Source organism: Salmo trutta, chromosome 15 (genome assembly GCF_901001165.1).
Source record: "Salmo trutta chromosome 15, fSalTru1.1, whole genome shotgun sequence".
Classification (NCBI taxonomy): Eukaryota; Metazoa; Chordata; class Actinopteri; order Salmoniformes; family Salmonidae; genus Salmo; species Salmo trutta.
Window position 1 is genome coordinate 12,395,109 of NC_042971.1, and position 19,840 is coordinate 12,414,948.

Below are 19,840 nucleotides of genomic sequence, written 5' to 3' on the forward strand. Positions count from 1 at the left end.
AATTACTGTTGTTGCATCTCTGAGAAACATACACAAACTACGCCTAGGACAACACAGACAGACAAATGTGTGTGTACGACGCAAACGTCTCATTTAGCAGCATCACTGTAGGTGGTGCGCAAATCCAGATAACCCGTCTGCATTCTAGGGGCTTAGAGAAATGGCAAAGGAAGCTGCCATTGTTGGCTGTCTTGCGGTGTGATGAGGACTATCTAAACCACACAGCCACAGAGGAAAGTAGGGCAATCGGGGATGTTTAATTAAAGCAACCCCTCACTAGGGAGCGTTGAAGAACTGCGACACCACCAAGGAACTTAGGGGACGAATGCTCTCCCCTCTGTCTGTCTGTGTAAACAGCCTGCCGTATCAGTGCCACCACAGCCCCAATACAGCTCACTGTACGCATTAACAGCCTCTCAAGTGTCTCATACTCCACGCCCCGCTCTTGACTCGACCGTACAATTTGGCAACCTCGAAGAAGACAAAGAGCCTGTGTTGCTGTCTATGTGCTGCTGGGTGTTTATGTATGCTGCAGCAGTAAGCTCTGCCCTGCCCTGCCAGCCAGCGGAGGGGATTTGCTTCTAAATGGAGGATCTGTGTGTCTATTATGCATAACTATCCTCAGCCCAAACACACAGTCTATCCAAGGCGGGAGAGTATCCTCTCCGTCTCTGTCTCCTTATCTAACCCTGTAGGTTCCCTTCTGCCCACGTCACACACACACACAACAAAAATGACATGACACACCTGGCTACCTCACATGACCTGTCGACTGAACGCACCAAACATTGATTCAGGTCAGGACATCCAGAACGGAGATGTATCAAGTAGAATATCTATCTCGAGCTGGTTCTAGCAGTGTGAGGTTAAGAGAATTCAACTGGCATGCCTAGAATGGAAATAGTTTGTTTTCATCTGAAAAACAAAAAGGAGTCGATCATGAGTTTTCCCCTCAAGCAGATTGTGGTCGATTGATTCCTACCTTTGACACATCTTCCCTGGTCTTCCTCTAGCAGATGCATCTGTTTTAGAGGCTGTGCCTGGGTACACTGTTGCTATGCAATCCTCTCAGAGATACGTTACATACTCTGCCAGGTGGGCTGTGGCTCGCTCTCTCATTCGCAGGTATATTTGTATTGTTCGAAACTCTCTTCAGATCTGGAGAGATGAGTCCCTCACACACATACACACTCCCACACACTCGCGAACAGAGTGCTTTTACCGACAACGCTCGGTCCGGATTTGAATAGTTAACATTAAACCAAGCAAACAAACAAGACCAGGCTTTTAAATAATTATATTTTGTTCCCAGGAGAAGCATGTCAGAAATAGAGAGGGATAGAACGAGAAAGAATGAAAGGAAAAGAGATAGATGTGTTTTTCTGTGTGATTAAAAGAGAGAGAGAGAGAGAGAGAGAGAGAGAGAGAGAGAGAGAAACAGGGAGGGAGTATGGAGCGATTTCAGTGCCAACATACATTTTATTTGAATTCCATCATTTTAAATTTGAATTTAATCTTTTTGAAATTGTAATGCTGAACTTGTAAACTGAACTTGTATTTCCTGATTTGAAACTGAATTGAATGAATATTACAGTCAGCTTTAACATTTAATTTCCATTTAATTGAATATTCAAGCTCAATATTTATATATTAATTTTCAATATGATAGATATTGCATTAATTGTCTGTGCATCAAGTTAACAACCTATCATTTCAAGTTGATCAAAGTTTCATATATTGAACTTCTCAGACGCATTCAGATTCAGTTTTCCAATTCAGTTCTCTAAATTCAGATTCAAAACCAGAGACATCATCCTGGTACTTTGCCAGCCTGGAAAAGTGGAAGAGAACTGATAGAATCCAAAGCTGACTGTGGTAAACAGAAACTTCTGGCGGTTTCTGAAAACAATTCATTTGGCCCTGACATTTGAACCGTTTTGGCTATGAGCTACTATGAGCCCATTCCTGAAAGCGAAGACTCTCTGGAGCTTGGACGTGGGTCTTTCACTCTATGATGATCACAGGCTGCGTTAGAAGGGAGTGTCACAAAATGTGCCCCACATAAGAATATACAGTTGAAGTCGGAAGCTTACATACACCTTAGCCAAATACATTTAAACTCAGTTTTTCACAATTCCTGACATTTAATCCTAGTAACAATTCCCTGTCTTAGGTCAGTTAGGATCACCACTTTATTTTAAGAATGTGAAATGTCAGCATAATAGCAGAGAGAATGATTTATTTCAGCTTTTATTTATTTCATCACATTCCCAGTGGGTCAGAAGTTTTACATACACTCAAATAGTATTTGCCAGCATTGCCTTTAAATTGTTTAACTTGGGTCAAACGTTTCGGGAGCCTTCCACAAGCTTCCCACGATAAGTTGGGTGAATTTTGGCCCATTCCTCCTGATAGAGCTAGTGTAACTGAGTCAGGTTTGTAGGCCTCCTTGCTCGCAAACGCTTTTTCAGTTCTGCCTACACATTTTCTATAGGATTGAGGTCAGGGCTTTGTGATGGCCAGTCCAATACCTTGACTTTGTTGTCCTTAAGCCATTTTGCCACAACTTTGGAAGTATGCTTGGGGTCATTGTCCATTTGGAAGACCCATTTGCGACCAAGCTTTAACTTCCTGACTGATGTCTTGAGATGTTGCTTCAATATATCCACATAATTTTCCATCCTCATGATGCCATCTATTTTGTGAAGTGCACCAGTCCCTCCTGCAGCAAAGCACCCCCACAACATGATGCTGCCACCCCCGTGCTTCACGGTTGGGATGGTGCTCTTCAGCTTGCAAGCCTCCCCCTTTTTCCTCCAAACATAATGATGGTCATTATGGCCAAACAGTTTTAATTTTGTTTCATCAGACCAGAGGACATTTCTCCAAAAAGTACAATCTGTGTCCCCATGTGCAGTTGCAAACCGTAGTCTGGCTTTTTTATGGCCTCACAAGTTCCTTTGCTGTTGTTCTGGGATTGATTTGTACTTTTCGCACCAAAGTACGTTCATCTCTAGGAGACAGAACGCGTCTCCTTCCTGAGCAGTATGACGGCTGTGTGGTCCCATGGTGTTTATACTTGCGTACTATTGTTTGTACAGATGAACGTGGTACCTTCAGGTGTTTGGAAATTGCTCTCAAGGATGAACCAAACTTGTGGAGGTCTACAATTCTTTTCTGGGGTCTTGGCTGATTTCTTTAGATTTTCCCATGATGTCAAGCAAAGAGGCACTGAGTTTGAAGGTAGGCCTTGAAATACATCCACAGGTACACCTCCAATTGACTCAAATGATGTCAATTAACCTATCAGAAGCTTCTAAAGCCATGACATCATTTTCTGGATTTTTTTTAAGCTGTTTAAAGGCACAGTATGTAAACATCTGACCCACTGGAATTGTGATACAGTGAATTATATGTGAAATAATCTGTCTGTAAACAATTGTTAGAAAAATTACTTGTGTCATGTACAAGGTAGATGTCCTAACCGACTTGCCAAAACTAAAGTCTGTTAACAAGAAATTTGTGGAGTGGTTAAAAAACGAGTTTTAATGACTCCAACCTAAGTGTATGTAAACTTCCAACTTCAACTGTAGTTGAAATGCCTTGTCATAGAATCCAAAGCTCACTGTGGTAAACAAAAACCATTGTAAAGGACTTCTAAGGATAGCCTTTCCACCCCCAATTTAATCTTGCTCTTGTGACTGACTGGGTTTGAACCAGGTCTGCTGCATGTCACAAGACTGTGTTAGTCCACTTAGCTAAAGCCTATAGGGATAAGTTCAGGAAGTTCATGTAAAGGACGACACACTGCTTGATTAAGGAGTACCGCTTCCCTCTGATTCAGCTCGTACTGAGACTCAAACTCAGGACCTCTGCCTCGCAAACACACTGGACTGCCCTCCTGAAGCATTCCAACCCACCTCTCTATTGCAAAAAGGCCTTCTTCAATTGCGCAAGGAGCAACACTTCAGGCTGATGAGCAATGTTCCCTGTAAGCTATGCGCTGGCACGCAGCTCCCCCGGGACTGCCGCACAAAATAAATATCAGCCAGCACAGAGAAGCACGAGATTGAACTCCACTCAACTTCTAGTTTTCCCCTTTAGTTAACACTATCAACGTTTCCCTTTACTGTGGGAATTGCCAATATTAGCCACTAATATAGATGTTTGGTCAACAGGGGGGTGAGGAGTTTTTGCCCGCGCTGCAGACGCGGCTATATCGGTCAGGCTAATACAGGACTATTAAAACCCCAGTGCACTACCTTTGTGAAAAAATATTTTTTTCCAACAACAAAAAAATACATATATATTTATTCAGATTTTTCAGGGGGTGCTCCAGCACCCTCAGCACCCTTACTTCCCGTGGCTATGGTAGATGCGCTTGTTTTGAGATCAAAGCAAGAGCTGCACTAAACCACGTGTGCACATTTGTTAATGTTCTTCGCTAGTAAGTGAGTTATTAGCCCAGTTATAGCTAATTTCTAGTCAGCAATGGGGGAATAGTTGCTTCCTACAAGAGTACAAAACGTGTGCATTTCTAGCCATCATTGAAAAGCGAGTCAGGTAATGATAGTTTTTTCTGTCTTAAAGGGGCAGTGTTGTATTTTGAGACAGGCTTGAATAAGCTAAGTAGCCAATATGCAGAAGGTAGCATAATTTGTCTGATTCTCTGTAATAATGGTATGGGAATAATAATTAACTTTATTTTGTAAAGTGGTTTCTTGCACAAACAACACATTTTAAGTCACCTCCTTGTCTGAAGGACAAGCGGATAAACAATTTAATGTCAAGCCCTGCATATTTTTTCCAAAAGTCTCACGGAATGTAGGACTACATTGAACACCACACATTAGCTGCTACTGTAGGCTGAACGATAGAACAGCTATTTCCATGTTAAAATGTTATGGGATGCATTTTCTCCATTGATTTTGATGGTAGGCCACTCTGGTAGGCCTACATTATGATCAAATAGCCACCGTAGCCTACTTGTCCACTGTTAAAACTGTATCTTAAAGCGGGTACAGCCTCAGTGTTCACAGTCAGTTCACACGTGCACATCATTTTCACAATGTTCAAGTTTGTGGTCAGCAGACCAGACATTTGCTCAGTGCCTAAAGAAAGGGAACATTGCTGATGAGTGAGTTTCAAAGATCCCCATCTGCGACATTCACCCCTTTAGCTCACTCCACAGCAACCCCAGCGATTGTACCAGAGCAACTGTAGATTCGAGTCCAGTTGCACCATTGTAAAGCACACCATGCTACCTGCTTAGCGAGTACCGCTTCCCCGCGGTTCAGCACATATGGAGATTCAAACTCAGGACTTCTGCCTCAAAAACACACATGACCTTCCTCCTGAAGTATTCCGACCCATCGTGCTATTAAAAAAGGCCTTTTTCAATTGCGCAAGGGGTGACACTTCAGGCTGAGGAGTGAGTTTCACAGATCCCCATCTGCTAAACTAATACAAGTCTTCAAGATCCAGCAAGTTTAGGTGATCAATGCTTATGTGATGAGAACCTACCCTGAGACCTGAAGACGTGCTAGTTTGACAAGTGTTAGACATCAGACAGGGGCGGACTGGCCATCTGGAATTTCGGGCAAATGGCAGATGGGCTGGTCAATTTTTAGCCCAGTGGGCTTGTCAAACTTTTTTTTTTGCACAAAATTATAATAGTGGGGGCCTCAAGGAAAATAATGGGCCATTGTGGGGGCCTGGAGGAAAATAATGGTCCGGCGAAGGTGCCTGGAAATAAGAATGGGCTGGTGTGTTTGAAATGCCAGGGCCGATTTTTGGTCCCAGTCGGCCCCTGGTCTCATGTCTCCGGCAAGGGTAGTCATTATAAGGTTAACATGTGACTGACTGGGTTAAGACTGTGTTAGCCTGTTGAGCTAAATGCCTAGACATTGATCCTGTGACTTGGATGGGTCTCTTCAAGGAGGAGGTCAAAGGAGGGTGAAGTGTATTAAAATAGGTGCACAGATTCTTCTGCTTCTGTTTGCCACAGAAAGTGTTGTTGTGCTGTAGGCTTGATTTCGAACCCAGTCTGTTATATCGGTGCCGTGATCTCCGAGTATGAGGTCCAAGGGGGGTGAAATGTAACCGAGGTGGTTCGATGAACCTTATTGGAGACTTGAAGACTTGTGTTAGCTTCCTGAACTAATGCCTATGTGCTAATCTAAGAGGTCCAACAGCCTTGTGACATTCAGGAGACCTGGTTCGAACCCAGTCAGTCACAAGAGCAAGATTAAATAGGGGGTGGAAAGGCTATCCTTAGAAGGGCTATGACAGGGCTATTCTGAAAAGTTGGCTAGAAGATAGAAACTATATTTTTATTGGGGTCTAATTGCGGTTTTTGTGACACTCCTAACGGAGCCTGTGATCATCACACATGGGAACAGAAAGCAAATTAATGCTCCAGAGAGTCTTAGCTTTTGGGAATGGGGTCATAATAGCTTATAGCTAAAGTGGTTCAAACACTAAAGTCAAATCCATAGTAAGAAAATAAATTCTACATGCCACATTGGCTTCAGAAACCAGCAGAAGCTTCTGTTGACCACTGAGAGAGTTTGATTCTATCTGTCATCCTCTACCTTTCCTGGCTGGCAAAGTACCCGGAACGTGGTCTCCGGTTTTGAATCGGAATTTAGAGAACTGAATCTGAATGCATCTGAGAAATTGAATATATTGAACTTTGATTAACTTGAATTGATGATTTGTAAACTTGATACACAGACCATGAATGCAATATCTACCATATTTAAGCTGAATATACAAATATTGAATTTGAATTCAATTGAAATTGTATTTTAAATGGTAATGCAATATTCATTCAATTCAGTTTCAAATCATGAATACAAGTTCAATTTATGAATTCAATGATTCAATTTGTGAATTAAACATAAAAAATATTACATTCCAATATCCTAATACAAATAAAAAATTCTAAAATTAAAATACAATTTCTGTTGGCACTGAAATCGCTCCATAAGGGAGGGAGAGTGAAAGAGAGAGAGAGAAAAAAAGAGGGGGAGTGAAAAAGAAAGAAGACTGGGTTGTTATATTTTTACCCTAGTGCACCTCCATGTTGTCTGTGTGTGTTGGGGGAATTTTAGGAGGTTTCCATGACGACCCCCTCCTAGACTAGCAGAGGCTGTATGAGGAGCATAGACTTTGTTCTTAGGCTTTGAACTGGCAACAGCGCACTGCATCTTCACTACTGCTTCATAATCATATACACTAAAACTCCCCCTCCCCTTCCACATACATATAGTACATACATATAGTACATACATACATATAGAAAATACATATAGTACACACATATAGTACATACATATAGTACATACATATAGAAAATACTGCAGTATGGAATGATATGTTGTCAGCAGTGCTCGAAATCCAAAATTAGATTTGGTGTGTTAAAGATGATCATCAGACAGCTTGATGAGACAACAGATTGACAGCTGAACGACCTTGTTAACTTTCCTATTTGTGTGTTACATAACGGGCCTCATTTGTGAATTGTGTTGGATCCAATAGGCTTAATGAGACAGGAGAGAACAAAGTGTTTATCCACACGTAAGCGGTCAGTGGCTCTCCTGTCCTGGCTAGCCCTGTCTGTCTCTATCTTGTCTGTCTCTGTCCTGTCTGTCTCTGTCCTGTCTGTCTCTTGTCTGTCTGTGTCCTGCCTGTCTCTTTCTAATCGGTCTCTATACATCCTGTCTGTCTCTATCCTGTCCTGTCTCTGATGTTAAGGACATCCATACTGCTGACAGGTTGGCCACATACTGTAAAGTACATCTCTCTTCATCACACTATAACTCTGCATCCCAAATGGCACCCTATTCCCTACATTAGAAAGAAAGAATGGCACCAGAGGGAATGGCTGCCGTTTTAAGGGCTTCTAACCAATTGTGATATTTTGCATGCAATCACTGGATGAGCTCCATTAGAGACTATCCTACCAACGGGACATTAAAAACTGTAATATCTTATTTTTCACAGAGTCGTGACTGAACAACAACACGAGTAATATACAGTTGGCTGGGTTTTCCGTACATCGGCAGGACAGAACAGCTACGTCCGGTAAGACGAGGGGTAGGGGTGTGTGTCTATTTGTCAATAACAGCTGGTGCACGATGTCTAATACTAAGGTAATCTCGAGGTATTGCTCCCCTGAGGTAGAGTACTTCATGATAAACCGTGGACCACACTATCTACCAAGAGTTTTCATCTATATTTTTTGTAGCCGTCTATTTGCCACCACAAATCAACGCTGGCACTAACACCGCTAAGACTAGGAGCAACGCTGGCACTCAACGAGCTGTATAAGGCCATAAGCAAACAAGAAAATAATCATCCAGAAGCGCTGCTCCTAGTGGCCGGGGACTTTAACGCAGGCAAACTTAAATTCGTTTCACTTCATTTCTACCAGTATGTCACATGTGCAACCAGAGGAAAAAAAACTCTAGACCACCTTTTCTCCACACACAGAGACACGTACAAAGCTCTCCCTCACCATCCATTTGGCAAATCTGACCATAATTCTATCCTCCTGATTCCTGCTTACAAGCTAAAATTAAAGCAGGAAGTACCAGTGACTCGCTCAATACGGAAGTGGTCAGATGACGCAGGACTGTTTTGCTAGCACAGACTGGAATATGTTCCGGGATTCATCCAATGGCATTGAGGAGTATACCACCTCAGTTACCGGCTTCATCAATTAGTGCATCGACAACGTCGTCCCCACAGTGACTGTACGTACATATCCTAACCAAAATCCATGGATTACAGGCAACATCCGCACCAAGTTAAAAACTAGAGCAGCTGCTTTCAAGGAGTGGGACACTAATCCGGATGCTTATAAGAAATCCCATTATGCCCTCAGACGAACCATCAAACAGGCAAAGCGTCAATACAGGACTAAGATTGAATCCTACTACACCGGCTCTGACGCTCGTCGAATGTGGCAGGACTTGCAAACTAATACGGACTACAAAGAGACACCCAGCCATGAGCTGCCCAGTGACACGAGCCTACCAGATGGGCTAAATGTCTTTTATGCTCGTTTCGAGGCAAGCAACACTGAAGCATGCATGAGAGCACCAGCTGTTCCGGAAGACTGTGCGATCACGCTCTCCGTAGCCAATGTGAACAAGACCTTTAAAAAGGTCAACATTCACAAGGCCGCAGGGCCAGATGGATTACCAGGACATGTACTCAGAGCATGCGCGGACCAACTGGCAAATGTCTTCACTGACATTTTCAACCTCTCTCTGACCAAGTCTGTAATATCTACATATTTCAAGCAGACCACCATAGTCCCTGTGCCCAAGAAAGCGAAGGTAATCTGCCTAAATGACTACCGCCCCGTAGCACTCACGTTGGTATCTCAATCTCAATCGCACTCCACTCTGCCCTTTCCTACCTGGACAAAAGGAACACCTGTGAGAATGCTGTTCATTGACTACAGCTCAGTGTTCAACACCATAGTGTTGAAAAAAATCTCATAATTAAAATCCTATTTTAAAATTAAAATCAAAGCTCGTCATTAAGCTAAGGACTCTGGGACTAAACACATCCCTCTGCAACTGGATCCTGGACTTTCTTACGGGCTGCCCCCAGGTGGTAAGGGTAGGCAACAACACATCTGCCACGCTTATCCTCAAAACAGGTTCCCCTCAGGGGTGCGTGCTTAGTCCCCTCCTGTACTCCCTGTTCACCCACTACTGCGTGGCCAAGTACGACTCCATCGCCATCATTAAGTTTGCTGACGACACAACAGTGGTAGGCCTAATCACCGACAACAATGAGACAGCCTATTGGGAGGAGGTCAAAGCCCGACAGTGTGGTACTAGGACAACAACCTCTCCCACAATGTGAGCAAGACAAAGGAGATGATTGTGGACTACAGGAAAATGAGGGCCCCCATTCACATCGACGGGGCTGTAGTGGAGCGGGTCGATAGATTCAAGTTCCTTGGTGTCCACATCACCAAAAAACTATCATGGTCTAAACACACCAGGAAAATTGTGAAGAGGGCACAACTACGCCTTTTCCCCCTCGGGAGACTGAAAAGGTTTGGCATAGGTCCCCAGATCCTCAAAAGGTTATACAGTTGTGCAAGGGCATCCTGACCAGTTGCATCACCGCCTGGTATGGCAACTGCTCGGCATTTGACCATAAGGCGGTACAGAGGGTAGTGAACACAGCCCAGTAAATCACTGGGGCCAAGCTTCCTGACATCCAGGACCTATATACTAGGTGGTGTCTAGGTCCAAAAGTCTAGGTCCAAAAGACTTCTTAACAGCTTCTACCCCCAAGCCATAAGACTGCTGAACAATTAATCAAATGGCCACCCGGACTATTTGCATTGACACCCCCTCTTTGTTTTTACACTGCTGCTACTCACTGTTTATTATCTATGCATAGTCACTTTACCCCTACCTACATGTACATATTACCTTGACTAACCTGTTCCCCGCACATTGACTGGGTACCGGTACCCCCTGAATATAGCCTCGTTATTGTATTGTGTTACTTTTTTATTTACATTCTTTACTTTAGTTTATTTATTAAATATTTTCTTAACTCTATTTTCTTAAAACTGCATTGTTGGTTAAGGGCTTGTAAGTAAGTATTTCACAGTAAGGTTTATACTTGTTGTATTCGGGCACATGTGACAAATAAAATTCGATATGAGCCCTATTGCAATATAGATATAGGGAATAGGGTGCCATTTAGTAGGCACTATAGGCACAATGGACCCTGGGTAGTATTTCACATAATATTGTCTGATAAAATCAATTGTTAGGTTATCTCTCTCACACACACACACACACACACACACACACACACACACACACACACACACACACACACAACACACACACACACACACACACACACACACACACGGCTGATGTGTTTGTCCAGTAGCCAGGAGAGCTCATGGCTCATGTCATGGTCCTAAGCTAACAATGGTAACACTTGGCAGACAGACAGAAAGACATGGGCCCAAGCTGTGTCGCAGCCTTGCAGCCATCACATAGGGGAACTATTGTGTGTCCCGAGCTAAAGAGGGTTCTTTCAGCCTGTCCTGAGACATTTGGTCCTGGCTCTTCCTCCCCAGCTCCTCTCTATGTCTGTATGGACACTTAGTGGTTGGTCTCTCAGCATCATTACTCCCTTGCTTCAATGGAACAGAATATGAGTAAATCAGATTGTACCTACAACAGGTACTGCAAGGGAAAAAAACAAAAACATGCACGCTTTCAAACACATGCAAGAATACAAACACACGCACACAAGAGAGACACACACCCTGCTTTTAGCACGGATAACATAGAATATTTCTCCAGTCTGATTTATAAGAGGTGGCAGCGAGAGAGTATGACCCACTTGGTCACAGATGTATTACCTCAGTGGTGTTAGAACACACTGTCCTACACGCAAAGATAAAAACAAGCGCACACACCAACCCAGGCACCCCACTGCCATACACACACACCTAGTGCGTCAGAACAGAGCACCATGCTCAATGCATTGATCGGGCGCTATGATGAAGAGGCGTATTGGAGAACACAAAGCAGAGCAGAGCAGAGCCGGCGGAGGGGAGGGGAGGGGATGGGGGGGGGGGTACAGGGGCAGGAATAATTACATCTAAATCATATTCACAATCCACATGGAAACAGAATTCCAAATCATCTCTCCGAGATGGGAAACATGCTGACCTAATTAGGCCCCAGGAGTATCCCAATTTTCAGACTTCTTTTCCCAACGTTTTCGTTCCTTATCATCAGACGAGAACATGGTGGGAGAATTCCACCAACAAAGATGAAAGATTCAGAGGGAATGATGCGCCAGAGGGTGAAGTGTTATCGTCTTTTAATAACAACCAAGCTCTATCTTGCTTCTTTATAGTGGACAGGGTATAGCCAAACACAAAATACACCCACCGTTTGTCCCGTGAAGTAAAATAAGAACAATAGACATGAAATCAAATTCGAAATTGGTTTTCAATCAGTGAGCATTTTTCACATTCACTATCTATTCAACAGAAGATCAGAAAACATTTCTCTTGCTCCCTGTGTGCGCGTGCGCGTGCCAGTCAATCGGACTCGGCACCAGTGTGAATTGATGGGTGATATCTTGTCAGACAGAGTGTGACTTCAAAGGCGGATTCCATTTTTCCATGATTAGCCCATTAGAAGGGCGTGTGTGTTCTGAAAGGGAGAGCTCATTACTGTAGCTGCTCTGAACAGAGAGAAGCTCTGCTGCTTTGTTCTCTGATCATACCCTGACAGACAGAGGACAAAACACACACACACACACACACACACACACACACACACACACTAGGACAATAAGAAAGCACCAGACAGGTCGTCTGTATACTGCGTACAGACAACAGCACGGAACCTTCCAGACTAAAATCTGGTCGCCTGTATCAAGCATTAATGATATCATAATTCTCCCAAGGCTGACGCTCCATGTTGATAATTCTTTGGAAAATATCTCTCAGAAATAGCGGAGAAAACAGACAAAACAGTGTTGATAAGCGACTGGACTGAGAGGAGTGAGGAGTCCTGTTCTGAACAGGCCTTCATCCGGACATCTCAGCGATGCTTTGATCACTGGTCGGGTTTGAACATCTGACTAAATGTGGCACTCTGACGAATCAACTCAGCACAAAGACCTGTCTGTTCCGTAAGGCTCGGGATTTCGATTCTCTCTATAACGCAGGCTAGATGATGCTGGCCGTCGGGTCAGAGAGAGAGAGAGAGAGAGAGAGAGAGAGAGAGAGAGAGAGAGAGAGAGAGAGAGAGAGAGAGAGAGAGAATAAATCACAAAGCCAGTGGGGCTTTCAAACGCTGGGGGTCAAGGGTCGAGGTGCTGCATGAGAGCCCAGCCGCCCTGATAACACAAATCCATCTTGTGTAATAATGTCAGAGCGACACTGTGGAAGGGGACAAGAGTTGAGTTTTATCACTGCTCCCCATCCATACATTTCACGCACATCTACACATCTGGACACACGCGCTCACCTATAATATTAAACCCGTGCCTTGGAATGAGTATCGGAGGTGCCATGGTGGGGCGACCTCGCTCCTGCAGCCTAGCGCTGATTGCAATGGAGATTGGATCCCTGAGTCTACCTCCAACCCACATATCAGCCCCAGACGAAAGGCTAAAATTAGAATAGAGAGGATGCAGATAGCGGTCGATTCAGACGTGGGACGCTGAAATTGAGGTGCAGAGGGCAGCAGGGCCGACACCGGAGAAGGACGAGGTTTTTTTTATTATTAAAACCAGGAGTCAAATGTTTCATCTCGATGTGCTGGAGGGCACAGAGGCACTGTGGCTCTCAGTGACAAAGGTATTACCAACTAGGACTAAACAGCATCAGTAAATAATGTGCCTGACACCTCCGGCCACTCCATAACACATTTTGCATTGTTCCCTTTCTCAGAGATTGCATTGTTTGTTTGTACTCCAAAACGATGCTAATGTAGGCCTGTGTGTTGTGTACATTGTGCAAGAGTAAGCAGGGAACATACCTATATACCTATGCTTGTGTAACGAGGAAACAAATAAAACACTGGCCGCACAATCAGCTTTAGTCAAAAACCAGACGGGCTAGTGAGTAGTTAACAAGCTCTCAGAGAACAGTAAGTAACATAGACAGAGAGCAGACTAGAGACAGGTCCTAACCTACACTGTCCAGTACCAGAGCTCAGACAGACTACATGCTGTGTTAGTTCTTGTGTTACATGGTTGGGATGGACCCACAAACTGCTGTAGCTCTGCCCAGAAACAGTTGTATAAGTGGAGTTCCAGGTAGTATCAGAGAAAGAGGAAGAGAGAGAGACAGAGAGAGAGAGAGAGAGAGAGGCAGAGAAAGAGAGAGAGGCAGAGCGAGAGGCAGAGAGGCAGAGCGAGGCAGAGAGAGGGAGAGAGAGACAGAGAGAGAGACAGAGAGAGAGAGAGAGAGAGAGAGAGGCAGAGAAAGAGAGAGAGGCAGAGCGAGAGGCAGAGAGGCAGAGCGAGAGAGAGAGAGATAGAGAGAGAGAGCGAGAGAGAGAGAGACAGAGACACAGCAGCTTGCTGGCTTTAATGCATTGCTAAACAACACCTGCGTGGGGCCAGAGATTAGCAGGCTGAGTCTGTGCTGCTGAATTACGTGTCTAAAGGATTTTACTTCAGGATAAACTGCACCTATCAGGAATGGCCCCCATTTCCTGTGAAACAAACACACTATAAACTCACCGCACTGGGCTCACCTTAAAGTCTAGATTCAAAGAAATGCAGCAATGCAAATAGCCACGCAACGGAGCACCTCAACGTACGAGCAAAGTAATCATAGTGTCAACAACATACACGTATTAAAATAAACCAAATACAAACTGCAGTCGTGACACATTAGTCTCGTATCTTTTCCAAGTGAGACACAGTGGTAAATCTACTCAATCAGCTGTTCTTAGAAGTCCGCCGGAATGTTTCCTAACGGAAGGGTCTAGGGCATTGGGGTCATTGGGGAGTTTCCCATCCTTCCTTCCCTACATGCTGAAGGCTGAGTTGACCCACAGCACTAAGTGGCTTAGACAGACCTGATAATCCTATGTTGTGCCCCTGGCGTCCACACACAGCCATAAGTCCCTCTGGAAAATCTATTTGCAGCAATCTGCTCACTGTTCAAAATCGTGCCCCCCCCCGATAACAACAAACTAATACATCATCACATACCGAGCCTCACTGACATGGTCAGAATGGTTGATGTGGCACTGGCTCATCAAGAAACATGGAGTCATCTGCAGGAGAGCAGATTGTACTGTACCTAAAGCGTTGCCCCAAGTCCATGACCAGATCACAGAAGCTAGAGAGAGAGAGAGAGAGAGAGAGAGAGATAGACAGACATCTGAGGAGGCCTGGTCCGGAGGTGACAACTGGCACACACCGTGTCTCTCTGATTGGCTGGATCACACGCTGCTCTGTCATCTCACCACGAACACCAGCAGCTCCCTCAGAGCATGACATCATCACATGACAGGGTCTGCTTTCAAAGTAGGACCTGAGGCCAGATTGGTCATTTGCCCGCGCGCGCACACACCCTTCACGGCCCTTAACAAGAGGGCTCCTGCAGTGTGCCGTTTCCGTCTGTTCTGTTCAGCGCCTCTCATTAGGTGCGTATAGAGGTTGGCTCAGGGCATGTGTTCATTCCCAGCCCAATTCCATTTGAAGATCAGCAATTTCGAGACCATAACTAGGCCAGATAATTTAATCTACATCCTGCAACGATTTCAATGAAATTCAGATCCAAAGGCTGATCTTAAAAATATCATCAGAGATTTCATGCAGCCACCTCCCGGTGTTGTTGTGTGAAAGGCCAGAGGCAGGTGGTCATTAGAATATGCCCCCGAAACCTATCGCTCCACCCTCATGCCCATGCAAATGCTCTTTTGTCACAAAATGGACGGATCCTATGCTAATGCGGACAATAAAAACTGCGGCTTGACTATCTAAATCACACAAACTGTCTCCCGCCCCCGCCTCCCCTTACACTGTACCGGGGCCAGAATGAGCTGAGGATTTTCTTTAGGAATAATGAATGTGGCCCCCGGGGCTGCTGGAATATTTATTTTCATAAATAAATCGGGGAGAGTGGCCAGGGGCTGTTTGGCTTGGCACAGGCAGCTTACTGCAGCCCAGTCAATAACAGGCACTCCCCCAACCCCAGCTCAGTGCCCCCAACCCCAGCTCAGTGCCCCCAACCCCAGCTCAGCACCACGGCACTGAGGTACTAATATTATGAAACCACGGGCCTGGGGAAAATCTGTTTTGGGTGGAAGAATTAAATGTGTTGTTTTTGTTGTCACGTTGTATATTTGTATCATTTGTGAAATGCAACGCAACTGAAATGTAAGACAACTGCCCATTTTTATTTATTTATTTCACCTTTATTTAACCAGGTAGGCTAGTTGAGAACAAGTTCTCATTTACAACTGCGACCTGGCCAAGATAAAGCAAAGCAGTGCGACACATACAACAACACAGAGTTACACATGGAATAAACAACATACAGTCAATAATACAGTAGAACAAAAGAAAACAAAAAGTCTATATACAGTGAGTGCAAATGAGGTAAGTTAAGGCAATAAATAGGCCATGGTGGCGAAGTAATTACAATATAGCAATTAAACACTGGAATGGTAGATGTGCAGAAGATGAATGTGCAAGTAGAGATACTGGGGTGCAAAGGAGCAAGATAAATAAATAAATACAGTATGGGGATGAGGTAGGTAGATAGATGGGCTGTTTACAGATGGGCTATGTACAGGTGCAGTGATCTGTGAGCTGCTCTGACAGCTGGTGCTTAAAGCTAGTGAGGGAGATATGAGTCTCCAGCTTCAGAGATTTTTGCAGTTCGTTCCAGTCATTGGATGCTATATTTCACTTGGGGGTGGACTTCCAATACTTTTCTTTGAGGTGGAGGTTTAAAAATGCATTTAAAATGCTGCTCAATCAAATGATGCTGACGCAAGCTGGTTTGCTCCAGCAGAAAATTGCAGATCATCGTGAAATGATAATGATGTCGAAAGAGGAGCGTTAACAAGACCATTCGTTCTTAATTGATCTCCAAATTCTTTTCTAATGTCCATTGGGATTCCGAGCACTGCACTGCTTCCTAGTCAAAGTCAAGTTGTGAGCTTCCAATGAAAATGTCTTGTTCCAGCAGCATATGAAATTTGAGTCTTTTGCACTGCATTGCTTGGGTTTCTGATGACGCTGTAGATCTGGAAAATGTACAGGATGTGATTGAGCAAAAGAACAGCTGAATGGCAAAGCTTTTTACCCCCAATATGTTGCAGTGTAGTGCATCTGTGTGTACAGACCAGTATGTACCTACGTGTGCGTTTATGCACAATCGCCCCAGTCTCTATGAGCGTGTGCACCGCACATCAGTGTGTGAGGGACCTTTGCTGCAATGCAGATTGGCCAGCTGTCTTTGTTGCGGTCCCGAGGCAGCTCTGGAGCCATACATCATTTGGTGGGATTGACTGAAGCTGGAGCTGCACTGGCTGAAGTACCAGGGCCGGGGCCACATTGCAGCCACAGGGCTAGGTGAACTCCTGCTTTCTTCTCCTTTAATACTTAAGCGATAAGGCACGAGGCGGTGTGGTATAAGGCCAATATACCACGGTTAAGGGCTGTTCTTATGCACGACCCAACGCGGAGTGCTTGGATACAGCCCATAGCCGCGGTATGTTGGCCATACACCACAAACCCCCGAGCTGCCTTATTGCTATTATAAACTGGTTACCAACGTAATTAGAGCAGAAAATATAAATGTTTTGTCATACCCGTGATATACGGTCTGATATACCACAGCTGTCAGCCAATCATTTACATTTTAGTCATTTAGCAGATGCTCTTATCCAGAACAACTTACAGTAGTGAATGCATACATTTCATAATTTTTTCCCCTTACTGGTCCCCCATGGGAATCGAACCCACAACGCTGGCGTTGCAAACACCATGCTCTACCAACTGAGCCACGGGAACCCAGCATTCAAGGTTCGAACCACCCAGTTTCTACTGGAGAATAGACTCTGGGCTCTGGACTCCAGCAGCATTAGCAGGTCTCTGACTGACTCCCCATTGCTCTGTCTCTCTTTTGTTGGCTGCCAGCGCCTGAGCAGACAGTTTCCTCCCCCCGGGTATTGGCTGTGGATGCTGACGGGTGGGATTGCTGTGTGTGAATAAAGGGTATTTTTGCTGAGGCAGGTACTGCAGCTGTAACTCTCTGTTTCAGCCACAGTAAATGATAGGAGAGGAGAGGCGAGGGCCTCTGGCTCTACAGCACTCTGCAGAGTCACATAAATAACCTCCAGCGGTAGACTGGACATGCTTGGTGGAGCTCCTCCGTTACACTAACAGCCACAACAACAGCCATGAGCTAATGGAACACGCATGTGACAAATACGTCTCGCATCGTAACGGTGGCACACGTGTATAATAGCCAATGTGAACACGTCAGTGGCTGTCAGCTATTACAGTCAGACCCCCAGTGTTTATCATTGCACTGCAACAACTGTAATCAAGACAGCATGCCTCTTTGACTCTTGATTCTGTCCATTTCGTTAGTAAGTAAAGTCAACTTGGGACGGAGCCAAGAGCAAGAAGGCAGTATCAACTCCCTGGCTGGAAATGTAACGTGCAATACCAAGGCCCATGTTTCTAACTGCTGGATCATGCTGCTCTGTGCCCTCGCTCTCGTTCCATTCGCTCAACCTCTGCCATCTGCTCAAAAGAAGATGGAGATCACCAGTTGACTGCACAGCATTGGATCAGAATCAACAGTTAGAGCAATTCCATAGGAGAGAGACAGCGAGGGAGAGAGATGGAGAGAGAGAGAGAGAGAGATGGAGAGACAGACATCTGGTCTATGATAATGAGCTCACATGTAATCTCTGCAGCAGGCAGCCCCTTCATATAAGCTGCCATCCCAGCATTATATATGTGCACACACACACACACACACACACACACACACACACACACACACCTGGTCTAAATTGCCCCACACATGAACATTTGTCTCCATTACAGGAGCATCTGGGACCCTCTACTTCTGTAATACACGTTTTATTGCTGACATATGCCACAGGTTAGAGTGAACTGTGTGTGTGTGTGTTTTGTGTGTGTGTTTTGTGTGTGTGTGTTTTGTGTGTGTGTGTTTTGTGTGTGTTGCGAAAGAGCTGTCTGGCACAGGAAGAGCCGCAGAGTGAACACAAGTGTCTCCAAGACGGCTGTAAGACAGATCACAGCGATCCCTCAGTGCCTCTGGCAGAATGTCACTGCTATGACAGCTGCTGATACCAGCCTGCCCATGCCAGTCAGCGTAGCACAGTAGGGGACCATGGTTACCATCGGTACAGCATCCGTTTTTTTGGACCAACCCGTAAGCTTCCTGGATCCGTTTGGGTTGAAACGTTCAACGTCAGCGAGTTAAGATATGTATCTGGAGCATGTGAGTGTGCAGGGCTGCAGGCCATACTTTACTTTATTGCAGCGCAGTACCCCATTAAAAGTGATGTGCCTTTGATTTCATATGCAATTCGGTTAGCTAGTAGCTACCCTCTCTCTACTACATCCACTACGCCAAAGTGAAAAGCGCTAATTATCTGTCAAGGAGGTCGATCGAGACAACAGAAAACATTCTCTAGTGTATTTATAATTGGACATGTAAATGCACCCTTATATTAAACTGAGCATACCAAACATTAGGAACACCTTCCTGATATGGAGTTGCCCAATCCAGGTCTCAACTGTCTCAAGGCTTACAAATCCTTCTTTAACTCATCTCCTCCCTTCATCTACACTTTATTGAAGTGGATTTAACGAGTGACATCAATAAGGGAGCATAGCTTTCACCCGGATTCACCTGGTCAGTCTATGTGATGGAAAGAGCCGGTGTTCTTAATGTTTTGTCCACTCAGCGTATGTCTGAGGAGCTACACCACTATAACCCAACAACATAGGCTACTAACAGTGCTGAGGAATGGGTTGGAATGGGATGTTAAACAGAGGGAAGAGACTCCGTGGAGAGAGCGACGGCGTAATAAGTGTCTCCATATGATCTTCAACACTGTACACGCCGGCAGCATCCAGCCATGCCGGCTGAGGGACGTTAATTCAGCATTTGTTGACCGCCTAGCCTAGCCGACACTATCTGTGCATCACTGGCTCTGGGACCGGCTTTGACTGCTGTTGGGAGTCCGGGAGTATTAGCATGGGAAATGAAATAAGAGGACGAGCGATGCCGTGCCACGCAGTG

At 44.9% G+C, this 19,840-nt stretch overlaps 1 protein-coding gene across 3 annotated transcripts in view; it reads right to left on the reverse strand.

Annotated features, from left to right (window-relative positions):
* Positions 1-19,840, reverse strand: part of LOC115148498 (serine/threonine-protein phosphatase 2A 55 kDa regulatory subunit B beta isoform) — a 91,794-nt gene that overhangs the window by 22,058 nt on the left and 49,896 nt on the right. Inside the window, exon 1 of one of the 3 annotated variants that reach the window (XM_029690433.1) lies at positions 983-1,105. The exons of the other annotated variants lie outside the window; for them this stretch is intronic. Coding sequence (XP_029546293.1) covers positions 983-1,022 — 40 coding nt within the window. The 5' untranslated portion in view covers positions 1,023-1,105. Of the gene's footprint in view, positions 1-982; positions 1,106-19,840 lie in introns of those variants that run through there. 3 annotated transcript variants of the gene reach the window in all.